The 18,286-nt window shown below is 60.1% G+C and overlaps 1 protein-coding gene across 7 annotated transcripts in view; it reads left to right on the top strand.

The window, feature by feature from the left end:
- The window catches only part of RADIL (Rap associating with DIL domain), a 71,307-nt gene that overhangs the window by 6,273 nt on the left and 46,748 nt on the right, over positions 1–18,286 (top strand). The window contains exons 2-8 of one of the 7 annotated variants that reach the window (XR_013961005.1): positions 4,639–4,720; positions 5,577–5,737; positions 6,587–6,661; positions 9,196–9,297; positions 9,904–9,973; positions 14,731–15,087; positions 17,343–17,817. The exons of 1 other annotated variant lie outside the window; for it this stretch is intronic. Coding sequence is in view for 3 of the 6 variants with exons in the window: in XM_080676580.1 (XP_080532706.1) it covers positions 4,639–4,720; positions 5,577–5,737; positions 6,587–6,661; positions 9,196–9,297; positions 9,904–9,973; positions 12,969–13,202 (724 nt within the window). In the remaining 3 variants the exon portion in view is untranslated. 5 more of the 7 variants (XM_080676580.1, XM_080676581.1, XM_080676582.1 and 2 more) reach the window with 5 other exon arrangements.

Below are 18,286 nucleotides of genomic sequence, written 5' to 3'. Positions count from 1 at the left end.
ATCTGGGGACTCTTTTTTTAAAAAAATATATTTTATTGATATTTTACAGAGAGGAAGGGAGAGGGATAGAGAGCTAGAAACATCGATGAGAGAGAAACATCGATCAGCTGCCTCCTGCACCCTCCCTACTGGGGATGTGCCCGCAACCAAGGTACATGCCCTTGACTGGAATCAAACCTGGGACCTTTCAGTCCGCAGGCCGACGCTCTATTCTGGGGCCTCTTAAGCCAGGGCGGCTGCCTCGTCCCTGCCCTGTGCCCGTGGCACACATGGCTGATGCATCACCACCTTCCTTCCCCGCCCCACAGGCTTGGATTCACACGCAGAATCCTTCCAGCACGCCAGGCAGCCCCTGCCACCCCACCGAGTCGCCGTGCGAGTTGAATCCTGTTTGCGGGCCAGCTGAGCCCGGAGTTGGTTCCGTGCCCCTGGGGTCCTGTGTGACCAGCATCCTGTGGAATGGATGGACCACCGTGTGTCGATCCATCTTTCTCTTTTCCAGCTGATTCTTTAAAAAAATATATATATGTATATATATTTTTATTGATTTTTTTGAGGAAGAGAGAGGGAGCTGGAAACATCAATGATGAGAGAGAATCCTGGATCGGCTGCCTCTCGCACCCTCCCCACGGGGGATGGAGCCCCCAACCCGGACGAGTGCCCTGACCGGGAATCGAACTGTGACCTCCTGGTTCATAGGTCGATGCTCAGCCACCGAACCTCACTCACCGGCGTCGGGTGATTCTTAGCGAGGGACCAAGGTTGCGGGCCGTTGGCCTAACTCTTTAGCCTCGTCGTCGGTGTGGAGGACAGCTGTGCCGTGGTGGCGCGGGCTTTCCACGGACGCGCTATGTGAAGGTCGCGGGTGCGTCACGAACCAGCACGAACGCGGCGCCCGGGCTGTTTGGGGGAGCTCTCCGGGGAGCGGTGAAAAGAACGCCCGTCCTTTGAGCATTGCTGTGCGCCAGGCACCCCGGTGTGGGCTTCTGAGCCATGGTATTTCATGGTACCTGCAGGCGAGGTACTATTATTGTATCTTTTTTTAAAAAAATATATTTTATTGATATTTTACAGAGAGGAAGGGAGAAGGATAGAGAGTTAGAAACATCAACGAGAGAGAAACATCGATCAGCTGCCTCCTGCACACTCCCTACTGGGGATGTGCCCGCAACCAAGGTACGTGCCCTTGACCGGAATCGAACCCGGGACCCTTCAGTCCGCAGGCCGACGCTCTACCCACTGAGCCACACCGGTTAGGGCCTATTATTATATCTTTTTACACAGAAGGGAGCTGCAGCCCAGAGACGTACAGTCATTTCCCGTAGGTCACACAGCAGCGAGGTGACTGCGCAGCGGTGTCCCGCCCAGCGGAGCCTGGCTTCTAAGCCCCTGCCTCTCCCGTCCAGGGGGGACTCCCCTTCTGTGCTGCCTCCCGCAGAGTCGCCCTCCCACCCCCATCAAACGCTGTGGCCACCTCTGGCCGCCACCTCTGCCGGAGAACATCCCGCATTGGCCTGTGCATTTCCGCTGGGAAAAAGCCCCCCCCCCCCCCCCGTGCCCACCGGGGCGGATACACGGGCCGTTACGCGTGCGCACAGTGGCATATTCCCACAGTGAAGGGAGGGGACCACGCACACAGCTCCAGGAACCTCGCAGGCAGGGAGCCCAGCGAAAGGAGCCACCTCAGGAGGGAGGGTCGGGAGTGATTGCCGGGGCTGGCAACGTTATACGAGGGGGGCCCGTTTCTTTACTATAGCAAACACGTTTGTCTTCAACACGTTTTGAATAGAAATAAAGAAAATCCCCGTGTGGCATTCAAAGCGTTTCCTTTCTCCTAAGAATGCACTTGGACTTGATATAATAAATCCCCTTTAAACGTTAAAAAAAAAAGGCTCCGGACTCCTGTAGGGCTCCATTTCCCATGGGACCTTCTGGAACAGCAGAGCGGTGGGGACGGAGAACGGAGCGGTGGGGACGGGCCGGGGACCAGGGGGCATGAGGGCAGGGGGCGATGAAGGATCTCTCCATTTGCAAAACCCATACAACTGTAGCAAAAAAGAAAAAGAAATTTCACGTATGCAAATTAGGAGGGGAAGGAAAACAAAGGTTAATTCACTGTCCTCTTAAAACGCCTGTGCAGAGGTCGTGGGGAAGGAGACCAGGCCCGAGGCTCAGGAGCAGAGCTGGCTCTGGGCTGTGGGAACCGGATTCTTGGGGATCTGCCCGGCCCGGCCCTGCCTCCCGGCCCGGCTTCCTCTCGCCGCCTTTGTCACTCCCGGCATTCAGAAGCTGCCACCACACAGGGTGGGGTGGGGTGGGAGACAAGGAAAGTTTTGTGGGGCCCAGAAATAAAGGAGTAACGGCCCGTCCATCCTGGGTTGTCACGGCAACCGTGTCATCACCCTCGAACCGGGGTGGCTGGCACGTTGGGGGCTTGGATGGTGCTTGTTAAAGGGCCAGACGGAGAGCGGACAGCCAGGCCCGGCCTGGTAATGGCGTGAGACCTGGGTTCGAGTCCAGGCAAGGGCACACGCCCGGGTGGCAGGCTCGATCCCCGGGGTGGGGCATGCAGGAGGCAGCCAATCAATGATTCTCTCTCATCGATGTTTCTCTCTCTCTCCCTCTCCCTCCCTCTCTGAAATCAGTAAAAATATATAAAACAAAACAACAGCAGAACTTCACTCCCCGGCTCTGGAGGGCAGAGAGCAGGGGGTGGGCAGCCGGTTCCCTGGAGGCTCTAGGGAGTCCGCAGGGCTGTCCCCCAGCTTCTGGCGGGCCCACCACCTGGGCATTCATTCCTTGGCTTGTGGGCAAATCGTGCCAATCTCTGCCCCGACGTCACGTGGTCCCTGGCTCTGTCTCCCTCTTAGGAGGATCCCGTCCTGTCGAAGCAGGACCCGCCCCGTCGTGAATTACACCTGCAGCAGCTCCGAGTCCACGTGGGACCACGCTCTCGGGCTCTGGGGGTTCAGACTGCGACATCGGAATTTTGGGGGACGCTACCCGCCGTGTAGCACTAGTTTTGTGGTCAATGCATATCATTTAATAAGCCAGCTGTGGCCACGGCCGTCCTCCAGGGCCACCCGCGAAGAAGGGGGGCTGATGGGCTGGTGGCTTGGTTTCCTAGGAGAGCTGTGCTTCTGTGGGTTCCCCACTTCCAGGGGTGGGTCCCCCACCTTCTCTGTGACCATAAGCCCAGCGTTTTATCTGTTCCTGCATGGTGCTCGGACCGGGGGAGAAGGAGCACTCTATCTGTCCTTCCCCTGCGTTCCGAGAGCACCCACCTCCACCCGCACGTGGTAGGTGCTCCGCTAACGCTCCCTGGGTGCGTGCGGAAAGTGCTCCTCAAACTCGGTCAGCTGGACTAACAGACGCCCGCGGACAGCACGAGTGCTCCGTGCACTGACTGGCATGGCCCCAGCATACAGAAGGCGCTCGATAAATGCTCTGTGCACTGTGCTGGCATGGCCCCAGCATATAGAAGGCGCTCGATAAATGCTCCGTGCACTGTGCTGGCATGGCCCCAGCATACAGAAGGTGCTCGATAAATGCTCTGTGCACTGACTGGCATGGCCCCAGCATACAGAAGGCGCTCGATAAATGCTCTGTGCACTGACTGGCATGGCCCCAGCATACAGAAGGCGCTCGATAAATGCTCCGTGCACTGACTGGCATGGCCCCAGCATACAGAAGGCGCTCGATAAATGCTCCGTGCACTGACTGGCATGGCCCCAGCATACAGAAGGCGCTTGACAAATGCTCTGTGCACTGACTGGCATGGCCCCAGCATACAGAAGGCGCTCGACAAATGCTCCGTGCACTGTACTGGCATGGCCCCAGCATACAGAAGGTGCTTGATAAATGCTCCATGCACTGTGCTGGCATGGCCCCAGCATATAGAAGGCGCTTGATAAATGCTCCATGCACTGTGCTGGCATGGCCCCAGCATACAGAAGGCGCTCGATAAATGCTCCGTGCACTGACTGGCATGGCCCCAGCATACAGAAGGCGCTCGACAAATGCTCCATGCACTGTGCTGGCATGGCCCCAGCATACAGAAGGCACTCGATAAATGCTCCATGCACTGTGCTGGCATGGCCCCAGCATACAGAAGGCACTTGATAAATGCTCCATGCACTGTGCTGGCATGGCCCCAGCATACAGAAGGTGCTCGATAAATGCTCCATGCACTGCCCTGCATCGAGCCCTGTGTTCTGAGCCCTACACTCATTTCCATTTTTGTGGGTCTTCACAGTAATGACTGGGGTCTCTGCGGCTCCCATTGGTAGGCAGTGCGGGTCCCCATCCTCGAGGGCCAGGTGGGAGGTGGTTTCCTTGGGGGAAGGTCCCCCTGGGAAGGGCTGGAGGGGTGGGGAACGAGCTCTATCTCCCCCGGGAGGTGGCCACGTGCGCACAGTAAACCTTCGTCCGGCGTGCCCTCGGGGAGCTATACTGTACGTCAGTGACAGTAAAGAGAAGAAGAACCGCACCCCGACATTCAGCCAAGTTCTGTGACACCCTGGGGATCAGGCATTGGATAGTACAAGACATGTGACAGAGAGAGCGTTGGGGGCGGGGAGAGGGACCCCCTCGTCCCACCGCGGGGGCCGAGCTCCAGGAAGGTGCCTCTCCTTCCAGGTTCATGAACCACCGGGTCCCCGCCCACAAGAGGTACCAGCCCACGGAGTACGAGCACGCGGCCAACTGTGCCACCCACGCTGTGAGTGGGCCCCCGGGGCACCTCCAGGCCGGGTGGGGAGACGGCCTCTCCGCCTCGGGGAGATTCTGTGTCTCCGTCCCCCGCAATGCCCACGCGATGGCCCACGGCCTGCTCCTCACGCCCCAGGGGGGGGAGCCGCGGCTCTGAGCCGGCCTCTGCCTGGGCTTCTCCCGGGAAATGGTCATGAACCAAGGCCCGGAGAAGGGGGGTTTCCCCAGGGACACGGTGGGGACCGCACGTGTGACAAGGCGGAGGCTGCGGCTCGGGTGCGCCTGGGGACCGCGGGCCGGGCACCCTGGGGACGCGGAGCGGAGGGAGCGGCCAGAGCTGCTCCTTGAGGCGGGGCCCCGGCTGCCTGTTCCCGGCTGCTGTCCTGTGTGGCAGCCCCTGGCCTCCGGTGGCTGTGGACATGGACACTGACATCCATCGAATGAAATCAAATGTAAAATTCCTTGCCCAGCCCAGGCTGGTGTGGCTCAGTGGATAGAGCGTCGGCCTGCGGACTGAGGGGTCCCAGGTTCGATTCCGGTCAAGGGCATGTACCTTGGTTGCGGGCACATCCCCAGTGGGAGGTGTGCAGGAGGCAGCTGATCGATGTTTCTCTCTCATCGATGTTTCTAGCTCTCTATCCCTCTCCCTTCCTCTCTGACATCAATAAAAACATTTTAAAAAAATTCCTTTTCTCAGTGACACAAGTCATGTTTCAGTGCTCCGCAGCCGCTGGGGCCTGGCGGCTCCCACTCTGGACGCGCAGGTTAGGGCATCCCCGCCGGGGGCGGGCGGGAGGGAGGGAGGGAGGGAGGGCTCCGGCCGCCCTGGACCCCGAGCCAGCGCTGCCTGCCCCGCCCGCTTCCAGCTCTGGATCATCCCCAGCTTCCTGGGCAGCTCCAACCTCTACCTCCTGTCGGACGACGCCTGGGAGACGGTTTCCGCCTGGATCTACGGCCTCGGCCTGTGCGGGCTCTTCGTGGTGTCCACCGTGTTCCACACGGTCTCCTGGAAGAAGAGCCACCTCAGGTACCGAGCCGCCAGCCCGCGGGAGGGGAGCCGCCGTGCGGGGACCTGGCCGAGGGGGCGGGGAGGCGGAGTTTCCTCGGGGGTGCTCTGCCAACAGCTGTTTGCTGGGCACTTCCCGTCCTGCACGTCCGCACCCACCCAGCCCTCACAGCGGCCTGCGAAGATCGCTGATGGCTGATGCCCCCCGTTACAAGGCGGGGACGGAGCCCCGAGCAGGGAGGGGACTTGGTCAGGGTCACAGTCCCTAAGCGCTGGACTGGGATTCGAACCCAGACCTTCTGGCCCCAGAGCCTGGGCATGAAACCACGAAGCCAGAATCCAGAGGGTCTTTCGGGGGCACAGAGTTCATTTTATTTTTTAAATAAATTTTTATTGGCTTCAGAGAGGGCGAGGGAGGGAGTGAGAGAAACATCACTGATGAGAGAGATCACCGGTCGGCTGCCTCCTGCACGCCCCCTCGTGGGGACTGAGCCCAGGCAGGTGCCCTTGACCCGAGTCCAACCCGGGACCCTTCAGTCCACAGGCCGACGCTCTATCCACCGAGCCGCACCGGCCAGGGTGGGCCACAGCGTTGAATAGTTTTGCATTTTAGCCACGGAATTCTTCCGTCACTCGCCATCTCCTGAAAGCCCAGGATGTGCGACAGGAATGCAGAGGGGAGGAGAGGAGGGGCCTCTGAGGGGCCCCAGGCGGCTCCAGCTAATCCCAGGGGTGGGGAGCCTGGCTTGAGAGCCTGGTCGCTGAGGCCCAGGGGGTGGGGGGACAGAGGCGGCCCCCCCCCCCCCCCAGGCCCTCGCTGGGTCCGCGCTGCCTGCCGGAGCCGCTGGTGACGCCGCCTTTCCTGCCCAGGATGGTGGAGCACTGCCTGCACATGTGTGACCGCATGGTCATCTACTTCTTCATAGCGGCCTCCTACGCGCCCTGGTGAGTGCCCGTGGCCCCGCGGACGGGCTGGCTCCCTTCCTGTCCTTGTTCCAGTCGCTCTCGGTATTTGGCGGGCAGCACGCCGACGGCCACACCGGCTCTTAGAGCCAGCTTCGCTGTGCGCCCAGCGATTTCCCGCATGAAACGGCAAGCGTGTGTACACATGTGCATATGTGACTGTCCATGCAGACAGGGCGCACATGCACCGCGCATACTTAGAGTTTACACGTGTAAGTGAATGTTGGCGCCACTTCTCTCCGACTTGAACACGGCAGGAAGGACGCTGTGCCCACGGCTCCGCAACTTGCTTTCCTTGCAGGCGTCCTCAAACTACGGCCCGCGGGCCACATGCGGCCCGCCGAGGACATGGATCCGGCCCGCCGGGGGCCGCTGCCTGTCCTGCTTAGCAGCCGACGCGTCCCGGGCCCGCAGGGCGCATAGGAATTTGTTCATAGTTTTTTTTAAAACTGTAGTCCGGCCCTCCAACGGTCTGAGGGACAGGGACCTGGCCCCCCGTTTAAAAAGGTTGAGGACCCCTGATTAGCGCGTCGCCGGGACACGGCCCACGGTCGCAGGGCGGAGATGCCCGCTTTCTTTTTCACAGCCGCTCGGTGTAGGGGTATCCGCTAGTAAATAGGTTTGGTTTGCACATACAAAGGCGGTTGTTTTCCAAACACGTTGGATGGAGGTGTGCCGTTCCTGCTGTCTGTCTTGTCTGTCCTCTGTCCGTCTGCCTGCCTGTTGGCATCATCAGACCTGCCCAGCCTGGGCCTTCTCTCCTGAAACCCCTCAGGGTTTAGGCTGTCAGAGGCCAGAGAGGCAGGCGGACGGAGACTTCTAGAAGCCTAGAAGGCCCTGGGGAGGAGTGAAGCGTGAGTGGGTAGGTGGGAGGCCACGGAGCATAGGCGAGAACTGGAGGCCACGGGAGGGGCTCAGTCCACCGGCGGCTTCTCGTTGGCCCGAGCTCCCGAGGCAGCGCCTGCGGGTCAGGAGCCAGGGAGCTCAGGTGCCTGTTTGCATGTGGACAAGTGTCAAGCTGTTTTGTGCTCAGCTGCCGCGACGGACGGGTTTCTGCACTGATCCCGACTCTCGGCCCCTTTGCGGGTGGGCGCCTGGGTATCCGTTCCTTACGCCTGCATTGCCCACGGAGCGGCGCTCTGTGCTGCCCCCTGCTGGTGGCCGGGGGTGCGGTGCCCACGGAGCGGCGCTCGGTGCTGCCCCCTGCTGGCGGCCGAGGGCACGGCCGTAACTCCTCCAGGACTTGGAGCTGCAGGTCCCCGGGCTGACACTCTGCTGTGGAGGGGGCCGTGAAGCAGGGGTATGGTGCAAGGTTTGCCAGCTGCTCAGGAGAAGGAGTCAGCAGAACTGGGGGTTGATTGGCTGGGGGACGAGAGAGCCCGGGGCGCTCCGAGGTGACCAGCTTCCCGGCTGGCAGTGGGGTGCGCGGAGAAAGGGCGGGCACAGGCGCCGTAGGTGATTTTTCTTTGTGTTGCTCTAGTTTTCCAGCTGTCCTCTGAGAGCGCTGAGGGCCCCGGGACCACACTGGGGTGGGCGTCTGGGCTCCCCATCCCGGCCTCAATCCGAAAACCCCCCTTTTTGTTTGCTTTTATTTCATCGTGGACAGATGGGACTTTCACAGAAGCTTCCTGGACACAATCTTGACTTAAGGAGTGGGGTACTAGGAGACCGGAGGCTCGGGCATGGGTTGCACGGGTGCAAAGCGGCGTGTCCCGGCTGGGCCCTGGAACTGCACCAGCGGGGCCACGCGTGTGCACACAGCAAAGTCTGACAGATCCGCCCGGTGGCCGTCCCGTTCATTGATTGATTGACTTTTTTTTTTTTTTTTTTAAGAAAGAGAGAGAGCCCTGACCGGTTTGGCTCAGTGGATAGAGCGTCGGCCTGCGGACTGAAGGGTCCCAGGTTCGATTCCGGTCAAGGGCATGTACCTTGGTTGCGGACACATCCCCAGTGGGGGGTGTGCAGGAGGCAGTGGATCGATGTTTCTCTCTCATCGATGTTTCTAACTCTCTATCCCTCTCTCTTCCTCTCTGTAAATTATCAATAAAATATATTTAAAAAAAAAAAAAGAAAGAGAGAGAGAGAGAAGGAAGAAGGAAGTGCGGGAGAGAGAAAGGGAGGGGGAGAGGGAGAGAGAAATACTGATTTGTTGTTCCATTTGTCCATGCATTTACTGGCTGTTTCTTCCGTTTGTTTGTTTATTGGTTGTTTCTTGTATGTGCCCTGATCGGGGATTGAACCTGCAACCTTGGCATATCAGGACGCCACCCTCACCGGCCGGCTAGACTCCTGCCTCCCCTCCGCGCCGAGACATCCGTGTGGCTCATTTCCCTCTGCTAACTGCTCACGTGTGACTTTCTCTTTGTGTCTCTCCACACGTCTCCCACGAGAGTTCACGTCTCACGCCTGCAGCCACAGCGGACAGATCTGCGGGGACAGTGTCCCCGGGCTGGCCAGCCCCCAGGCCCCGCAGGGCCGGCCGGGGCCCCTCAGACTGTGCCCTCGGGTCTCCGCAGGCTGAACCTCCGGGAGCTGGGCCCCTGGGCCGCCCACATGCGCTGGCTGGTCTGGGTCATGGCCTCCGTGGGCACCGTCTATGTCTTCTTCTTCCATGAGCGGTAAGCCCGGGGGGGGGGTAAGGGGGGGCTCCGGAGGGGGGGGAGGGGCCCTCAGGGCTCCACCAGGGCCTCCTTCCTGCCCCTGGAGAGAGGACACCCCAGGATGCCCGGGAGCTTGAAGGCACAGCCACAGGTCCACAGCCCACGGCGTCAGTTTGAGCGTTTTTTTTTAAAAAGACTCTGTGGGTTCCTAGACCCACTGCAGGGCGTCACGTGCCACCTGCTGTCCCTAAGCTGCGCTGGCGGACACGGAGCAGCGGCTCTGAGCCCTCGGGGCCCCGTTTGCTTCCATCGGCCGAGTGACGGGACGGAGCAGTTAAGTGAGGGACAGACAGGGCTGTAGAAGCAGAAGGAGCGACAGACGCCGGAACCTCCAGCACAGCCGCAGGGGCAGCTGGTGCAGCCGCTCGGTCCTTGCAGTGCGGCGGCTCGGGCCCATGGGCCAAGGTGCAGGGTCGAATGGTCACGGTTGCCCGGGGCCTGATAACGACGTGGAAGCGGCGTCTCGGGGAGAGAATGAGACCTGCCCGAGGTCACCCCGCTCTGCCAGCGCCCGCGGGGTGTGGCGGGTGACGGCTGCGCCCGCAGCGGCCTCTCCTCCTGCAGGTACAAGCTTCTGGAGCTGCTGTGCTACGTGGTCATGGGCTTCTTCCCCGCCGTGGTCATCCTGTCGATGGTAAGGCCACCCCCCCCCCCCCCGGCATGGGGCCTCCGTCAGCCCGGGGAGCACCCACACGGACTCGGGATTGTCACCTGGAGCCCTCGCCTCTGGCGGGAGGGGAAACCGAGGCTCAGTGTGTGCACGTGACCCACCTAAGGAGGCGGTAGAATAGGCAGGTTAGCCCTGAGGGCCTCTCCTCTGAGCCTCAGTTTCCCCATCTGCTAAATGGACACAGTAAATGCAGCCTGCCCGTTACTCCTAGGCCACAGAACGGCATCACTACTATTATTACTGTTCATCCTCACCCAAGGTCATGCTGACTGATTTTATTTATTTTTATTTTATTTATTTTTTATTTATTTTTATTATTATTTTTTTTAATTTATTTTTTTATTAAGGTATTATATGTGTACATATCTTACCATTGCCCCCCCACCCCACTCCCATACATGCCCTCACCCCCCAATGTTTTGCATCCGTTGGTTACTCTTATATGCATGCATATAAGTCCTTCGGTTGCATGCTGGTTTATTTTAGAGAGAGGGGGAGGGAAAGAGAGAGAAAAAGAGAGGGAGAGGAACATCAATGGGGAGAAACATCGACCGGCTGCCTCCCCTGTGCGCCCTGGCCGGAAATTGAACCGGGCTGGGAATCGAACCCACCACCTTTCAGTGCTGCAACCCACTGAGCCACACTGGCCAGGCCAGAGTAGAGTATTATTTTAAAATTATTGTTATTGGCAAATGTTAAAATTTTATGAAGTAAAATCTAACAGGTGGTTTTTTTTTTTGTTTTTTTTTATGGCTTTTAACAAAGGTCTCCCTCTTCTCAAGTTTTTGTAAATATTTACCCATATTTCCTTACGTTTCTTTTATGGTTGACTTCTCATTCCTAACTCCGTGTTCCCACTGCTGTTCGTCCTGTATATGATGAGTCCCGCCCCCCCTCCCAGAGGGTCAGCCATTTAAAAACGCTCCTCTTAAATTCGGGGTCTGTTTCTCAAATTCCAGTTCTGTTCCAGCGATGGGCCCGTTTTTGTTTGTGTGTGTGTGTGTGTTTAAATCTATTTTTTAATATATTTTATTGATTTTTTACAGAGAGGAAGGGAGAGGGATAGAGAGCTAGAAACATCGATGAGAGAGAAACATCCGTCAGCTGCCTCCTGCACACCTCCCACTGGGGATGTGCCCGCAACCAAGGTACATGCCCTTGACCGGAATCGAACCTGGGACTTCAGTCCGCAGGCCGATGCTCTATCCACTGAGCCAAACCGGTTAGGGATCATTTTTGTTTTTAATGTTGTATTGATTTGAGAAAGAGGGAGGGAGAGGGAGAGAGAGAGAAACAGCGAGGAGAAACATCCATCAGCTGCCTCCTGCACGCCCCCTACTAGGGATCAGCCCGCAACCCCGGCATGTGCCCTGCCCGGGAATTGAACGCGGTGGGGGGGGGGGGGGGGGCGGGGAGAGGCTGGGAGGGGGAGAGGCTTCCTGGTTCCTGGGTCGACGCTCAACCACTGAGCCACCGGCCGGGCGGGCCTGATTTCACACTAATACCAAACCGTCCCCCTGTGGTAGCTCTAATCGCATCGGAGCACTTGGCAGCGAAGGCCTGAGCATTGGTCTTTCCTGCTCAGCGCTGTCCCTGTGACCTGTTTTCGGTTTTATAGGTTAGATTTTCACAAGTTGATTTTCATTTAACCAGTTAGCGACCACGCGTCCAAAACGGAAACCATCCCCACACGCCACGATACTTAAGAATTTAATTGGAAAAATCAATTTGCAATGAATATTATAAAAATAAATTGTGCCGCGCCAGCACCGCCAAGGGTTCGGCGAGCCTGAGGAGGGGGTAGGCGGCGAAGGATGTAGAAAAGACAGACAAAGAGAATAAGCTGGGTCTAGGTGGATCTCCTGTACCTGGCTGAAACCACAGAGAAAAGATCCAGATGGCAAGCTGATGCTTTCAGGGGTCCTCAAACTACGGCCCGCAGGCCACAGGCGGCCCGCCAAGGACATGGATCTGACCCGCCGGGTGCCGCTGCCTGTCCTGCTTAGCAGCCGACGCGTCCCGGGCCTGCAGTGCACATAGGAATTTGTTCATGGTTTGTTTTTTTGTTAAACTATAGTCCGGCCCTCCAAAGGTCTGAGGGACAGTGAACTGGCCCCCTGTTTAAAAAGTTTGAGGACCCCTGCTTTATTTTATAGTCAGAGGCAAACAAAGTAATTTACAATGTTCTTGTAAGTTTCACTGGTTTTGGCAGCACTTGCTGCCCCTCCCACAGCCCATTAGCTACCCAGGAAGGATCTAGGGAGCAGTCATAAGATCAAGCTTAATGATGCTAAGAGGGCTGTGCCCTCTAAGCTGGGACTTATTTGCGGCTTTGCCAGCAGGTCAGTCTGAGGCTTAACCCTATAGCTGCTCCCTACAATAAATATTACAGTTCGGGTGTTCTTGGATATTTTCGGCTGAAATTTCTCATGAAAAATGATTTAAAAGTTGGTCAGGACTGCCACGTGGGGAAAACAGGTTTTTTGTTTTTTTTTTAATATATTTTATTGATTTTTTACAGAGAGAAAGGAAGAGGGATAGATAGCCAGAAACATCGATGAGAGAGAAACATCGATCAGCTGCCTCCTGCACACCTCCTACTGGGGATGTGCCCGCAACCAAGGTACATGCCCTTGACCGGAATCGAACCTGGGACCTTTCAGTCCACAGGCTGACGCTCTATCCACCGAGCCAAACCGGTTTTGGCGGAAAACAGGTTTTTGGTTTTTTTTTATAGATGCGTGTGGCATGTGGGGAAGGTCCCCACTTGCATCTACAGACGCTTATGGCGTACAATGGGTTAATATGCATATTTAAGTTACGTCTATTCAATCATGTAATATCTATCAAGTCACATAATACATATTTAAATATATATATGTACGTACTTACATTTGTACAGTACACGTACCTTTATTTATTTTTTATTTTTTTAATATATTTTATTGATTTTTTACAGAGAGGAAGGGAGAGGGATAGAAAGTTAGAAACATCGATGAGAGAGAAACATCGATCAGCTGCCTCCTGCACACCCCCTACTGGGGATGTGCCCACAACCAAGGTACATGCCCTTGACCGGAATCGAACCCGGGACCCCTCAGTCCGCAGGCCGACGCTCTATCCACTGAGCCAAACCGGTTTCGGCCACGTACCTTTAAATACATGCTCACTGCAAAGAATAGGTCTCGTCTGAAAGTGTAAGACAACAGCCGTCCCCGCCCCTCCGCAGTACAGTCGATGGCCAGCTGTCACCGCCATGACCGGTTTCTTGTCTGTCTGTCTGTCCCGTTTTTAAATGTACACGCAAGTCTGTGTTGACGTGTTGGCTTTTCTTTTACAAAAATGAGATCACACTATACAGGCCCCCCAAGCCCCGGCAACGTGCTCTCCTCGCTTTGCACGATGCCGTGGGCGTGTGTCTGTGACGGTCACGCCACCCTGTGCCGCTGTCGTGAAGGGGGCATGAGGTGGCCCCTGGAGGCCCCGGTGCCGCGCCGGGCGCCCGGGGTGCTGAGAAGCGTCGGGTGACCATCATCACGTAACTCACGCTCAGCTCCGTCCCCCCCCGGGGCCCCGGGACAGCCCTGAGCGGGAGGCGCTGCTCGGAGCCGGGGCCGCCCCGGCGGGGAGGCGGCTGAGCGCCCTCGGCGTTAGCGGCGATGGGTGTGCAGAGGCGGGACGGTGGGAGCTCCCTGGTCCGAGTGGTGCCTTCCTGGGACACGTGTGTCCGTGAAGTGCACGCTGTATATGCAGACGTGTCTGTGCGTGTAGAGGCGGGTTCTGGAAGGACCCTGCACACTGTTAATGCGGGTTATCTGTACGCGGTGGGCCTGGGACCTGGGCACCAGCTCGGCGGCTTCCCGCCCCTCAGTCCCTCTCTCCCACACTTGAGCCCTTTTTTATTTTTATTTTTTTTAAACGTATTTTATTGATTTTAGAGAGGAAGGGAGAGGGAGAGATAGAAACATCAATGATGAGAGAGAATCATTGATCGGCTGCCTCCTGCACGCCCCCTACTGGGGATGGAGCCCGCAACCCAGGCATATGGCCTTGGCCGAAATCGAACCTGGGACCCTCCAGTCTGCAGGCCAACGCTCTATCCACTGAGCCAAACCAGCTAGGGCAAGCCCTTTTTTTAAAAAAAAACCTTCGCCCGAGGATGTTTTTCCATCGATTTTTAGAGGGAGTGGAAGGGAGGGGGAGAGACATCAACTGGTTGCCTCCCGCACACGCCTGAACCAAGGCCGGGGATTGAGCCTACAACCAAGGTACATGCCCTTGACTGGAATCGAACCCGGGACCCTTCAGTCCACAGGTTGATGCTCTAACCCCTGAGCAAGCCAGCCAGGCACAAATACCATTTTGTTCCGCCAACAGCCCGACGGAGCTGGCTGCTCCTGCGGCGGGCGGTGGGAGGATGCTCTGGGAGCCCGGATGTGGCGGTTGGCTCGCTCCTGCTCTCCCTGCCGCTGGGTGGAGCCAGGGGTACCTTGTGAGGGAAGAGATCCCTGGAGATTTTAGTAGAAACGCGTTACACGTGAGAACTTACTCAGGAGAAGGGGCGACATTACAGTGTTGAGACACCCCACCCAGGACCCTGGGCGGGCTCACCAGGTCTTTTCATTTCCGGGGTGTGGGGGGAATGGCCGGGCGCTCCCCACCTTGCCGGCCGCTCCTCTGACCCCCCCGCCCCCCCCTTTGAACCCCATCCTTGCCGACAGCCCAACACCGAGGGCCTCTGGGAGCTGGTGACCGGAGGGGCGTTCTACTGCCTGGGCACCGTGTTCTTCAAGAGCGACGGCAGGGTCCCCTTCGCCCACGCCATCTGGCATCTCTTTGTGGCATTCGGTGCCGGTACCCACTACTATGCCATCTGGAGGTACCTCTACCTGCCCAGCACCCTGCAGGCCAAGGTGTCCAAGTGAGGTGGCCCGGCTGTGCCACGGGAAGCGTTCCTGCGAACTTCAGCCCAGAGCGGGGTCCAGGCCGCCGCCCCCCCGCGGGCAGAGCTGCCCTCGGCGGACGGCGATGGTCCGAGGTCGCTTCCGGTGGCGGCCACTCCGTCCCTCGGGCCCCAGGTGAGAAAGGAAACGTTGGTCAGGGCTGCAGCGGAGACGAACCCCGTAATGCATGTGCTCTAGACGCGTGTCTCCCGACACAGCGGACGTTAGCGCCTCCGGGAGGGAGCGCGCTGCCCTGCGGATGGCAGAGCCGGGCCAGCGCGCCTCCTCGGGTCCCCAGACGCCGGGCGCGGGCTGGCGGTGGTTCCCACCGGCGGCCAGGGCCGCCGTTTCTGCTGCCAAAGTCCTGGCCGGGGGGTGCCCCTGCTCAGGGAAAGCCGCCAGGCGGCAGGGCGGGGACGGGGGGGGATGGTGACCGCGGCAGACACGTCGCCCATCGACCGCCGCCTGGTGCTGTCGGTTCCCACGGTGCTCGGGAGCCGGACCAGTCGGCTGGCACTCAGGATGCGCCTCTTCGCCGCGCCTGCGGGGGGCCCTGGTGGGCACGTGACCAGGCTGTTAAATGTCCCCGCGTGGGGCTGGGTGTATCTCCAGGCCCTCTGGTCCCTCTCTGGGAAGCTCCTGGCGTGGGCAGAGGAGCGGGGTGGGTCACGGGGTCACTCCCAGCTGCCCTGGCCCTCTGTGCCAGTCCTCGGTCCTCGGTGTGGAGGGGGGCAGCCGGGCCGTTACGTGGCCACGTTGTCTCACGCCCAGAGGCCATGCCCCGGGCGGCAGCGCATCCGGGCCTGCCTGCCTGCCTGCTGCAGACAAGGGCTCGTGACACTAACATTCAGGGTCTCACTCGGTGCGATCAGTGGCCCTGGGAGACTCCCCCCCGCCCCCCCGAGCACAGAGGGAGGGCACCCCGAGCTCTGGAGCCCCGAGCAGCCCAGCCTCAGGGCCGGGGTCAGCGCCAGCCTGCCCACCTGGCACGCAGACCGGCCCTGGGAGCCCCCGCCCAGCTCCGGGTCTGCAGAGTCTGAGTCTCTGGATGTAGGACCCCTGGCGAGTCAGACGAGCCTCCGTGTCCGGCTCCCCACGAGGGTGTGTGTGTGGGGGGGCAGACAGGAGGCCTTCTGCCCCGCCCGTCCCGTCCCGTCCCAGGCCTTTCAGGGCGCGCGCGGCCTCTGTGTCGTGTGTCCGGCCCGTGCTCTGTCACCTGACGCCGCCCACACACGGGGGCCTGGGTGGGCAGACGCTTGGGGCGTAAGTTTTGTCCTCTTACCTGTGAGTGTGTGCACGCACATGTGTGTACGTGCGTGTGTGCGTGTGCATGCATGTGTGTGGCTACACTGCTCCCAGCCCCTGCCAGCTGCCTTCATTCGGGACACCGGCCCGCAGAGCTCACCTAGGATCCCCACCAGTTGGAGTCAGGCCTGGAGGTCGGGGAGGGGCTCGCCCCGGGTGGGGCGGGGACCCTGTACTTGACCCCTGGCCTCAGCCTGGGTGTGGGGTTCCCCGCATGATGTTCAGGAGGCCCCCCAAAGCCTGGCCCCAGGGCAGCTGAGACGGGAGGCCGCCTCCGGGTGCAGATGGGGGCCCTGGCCTGGGCCTCGCCCGTGGCCACGCCTCACGCCTCACCTGGTGCCTGCGCCCCTCTTCTGGGCATGGGCTCCTGCCTTTTCCCCGAGCTCCCCCTTGGTGCCCTGAACCCTCTGAGGAGGTGCTGGCTCACCCTCGCCCACCCAGCACACTCCTACTCCCCCTTCAACGCCCTGCCCAGGAGCATCCGGGCTGGCGCTGCGTGGGGGGCGGGGAGGGCTCGGCCTGGGAGCTCAGATGCCAGCGCCGTCTCTCCGCCATCCGTGAGGCGTCACGTGCCAGGACGTGCCCACCAAGCGGCTGCCGTGTCCCGAGGAACCGGGGGAAGTGGGGGGGGGTTGGAAGGGGAGGCAGCAGCCTGCCCTGTGTGACCCTCAGGGCACGTCAGGGCTGCTCCTGGGTCAGGCGGGCACTGCGGGGACAGGGCATCAGCAGGCTCTCACCCGCCCTGCCTGCCACGCACACCGCATGGGCAGACAGGCCTGGCCTTGATGAGTGGCCTCTTAGTCCAGGGGTGACCGACCGGAGGCCAGAGCTGGCCAGGGCTGTCTGAGGGCTGCGGCCGCCCCGCGGGGAGGGTCCAAGTCCCTGCCTCGGCCCGGAGCTGCCTCCTGCCTCGATTGGAAACCGCGGGGAAGGCGGGAGCAGGGCTGGCGTCCTCTCCGCAGTCCTGGCGGGGCGGGGCGGGTCCTGGGAAAGCCCCGTGGGGTGGGGTGGGGTGGGGTGGGGTGGGCTTGGCGTGCAGGGACCCAAGTGGGCTGAGGCCTGAAGACCCACAGCCTCCGTTCCAGAAGCTGCTCCTGTGGGCCCAGGAGCTCCGTGCCTCCGGATGGCGGGCCGCGTGGTGCCGGCCTGGGGGCCCGGGGCCCTCGAGCCACTGCGACAGCGACGGAGAAGGCGGCTCCGAGCTTCTGCGATCAGCACCCAGCCTGCTGCGGAGCGTGAGGCGGTCCCTGGGCCTCTGGTGGCGGCGGCCCCGGCTCAGGGGCCTGGGGGCTGGGGGGTCACCCTGGGTGCCCTTCGTGGGCAGCACGTGAGCCTTTGCTGGGGAACGGGCCCTGACCCGCTTCATGGACCCGCCCCGTCCACGTGCGTGACGGCGTCCGTGGCAGGAGGCGGCGTGCTGGCCGGGGACTCCGTGTTGGGGTGGCGCTGTGGGTCGTGAGGCGGTGCCTGGTAAACACGTGTGCGAAGGCCCCTCCTGCCGGCTGATGTCCCGTCTCCGTGGAGAGACCGACGGCAGCGAATAAAAGCGCAGGCGCCACGCCCTGCCCGGCTGAACCGCCTTCTGGCCTCTTCCATGAACGCGAGCGCCGTTCCCCGTAGGGAACCGGGATGGTAGGAAGCGCCCGTCAGCCAGACACGATGGCGGGACAGGTGACGCTGACATGCGGTGGCGCTCAGGGCGGCGGTCAGCCAGGGCAGGGACTCGTCGGGGAGGGGTTCAGAGCCCGAGGCTGGAGGAGGCGAAGGCTGGCTCACTCAGCGCCTGGTAGCTGGTGCTCGCGCTGGCTGGGACCCCCCTTAGGAAGCGGGTTGGGGGCTGGCCCGGAGCTCAGTTGGTTAGAGCGTTGTCCCCGTTAGCCAGGGCGTGGGCTCCATCCCCGGTCGGGGCGCAGACCACAATCAACCAAGGAGTGAATGAACATGTGCAACAACAGTTCGGCGTCTCTCTCTCTCTCTCAAATCAATAAATAAAAACAAAGTGGGCTCTATCCCTAGCCAGGTAGGTGAG

The sequence above is a fragment of the Plecotus auritus genome (assembly GCF_963455305.1).
Source record: "Plecotus auritus genome assembly, chromosome: 6".
In the NCBI taxonomy this organism is placed as follows: domain Eukaryota; kingdom Metazoa; phylum Chordata; class Mammalia; order Chiroptera; family Vespertilionidae; genus Plecotus; species Plecotus auritus.
Note: the sequence above shows the minus strand (reverse complement) of the source record. Positions and strands in the feature narration are given on the sequence as shown.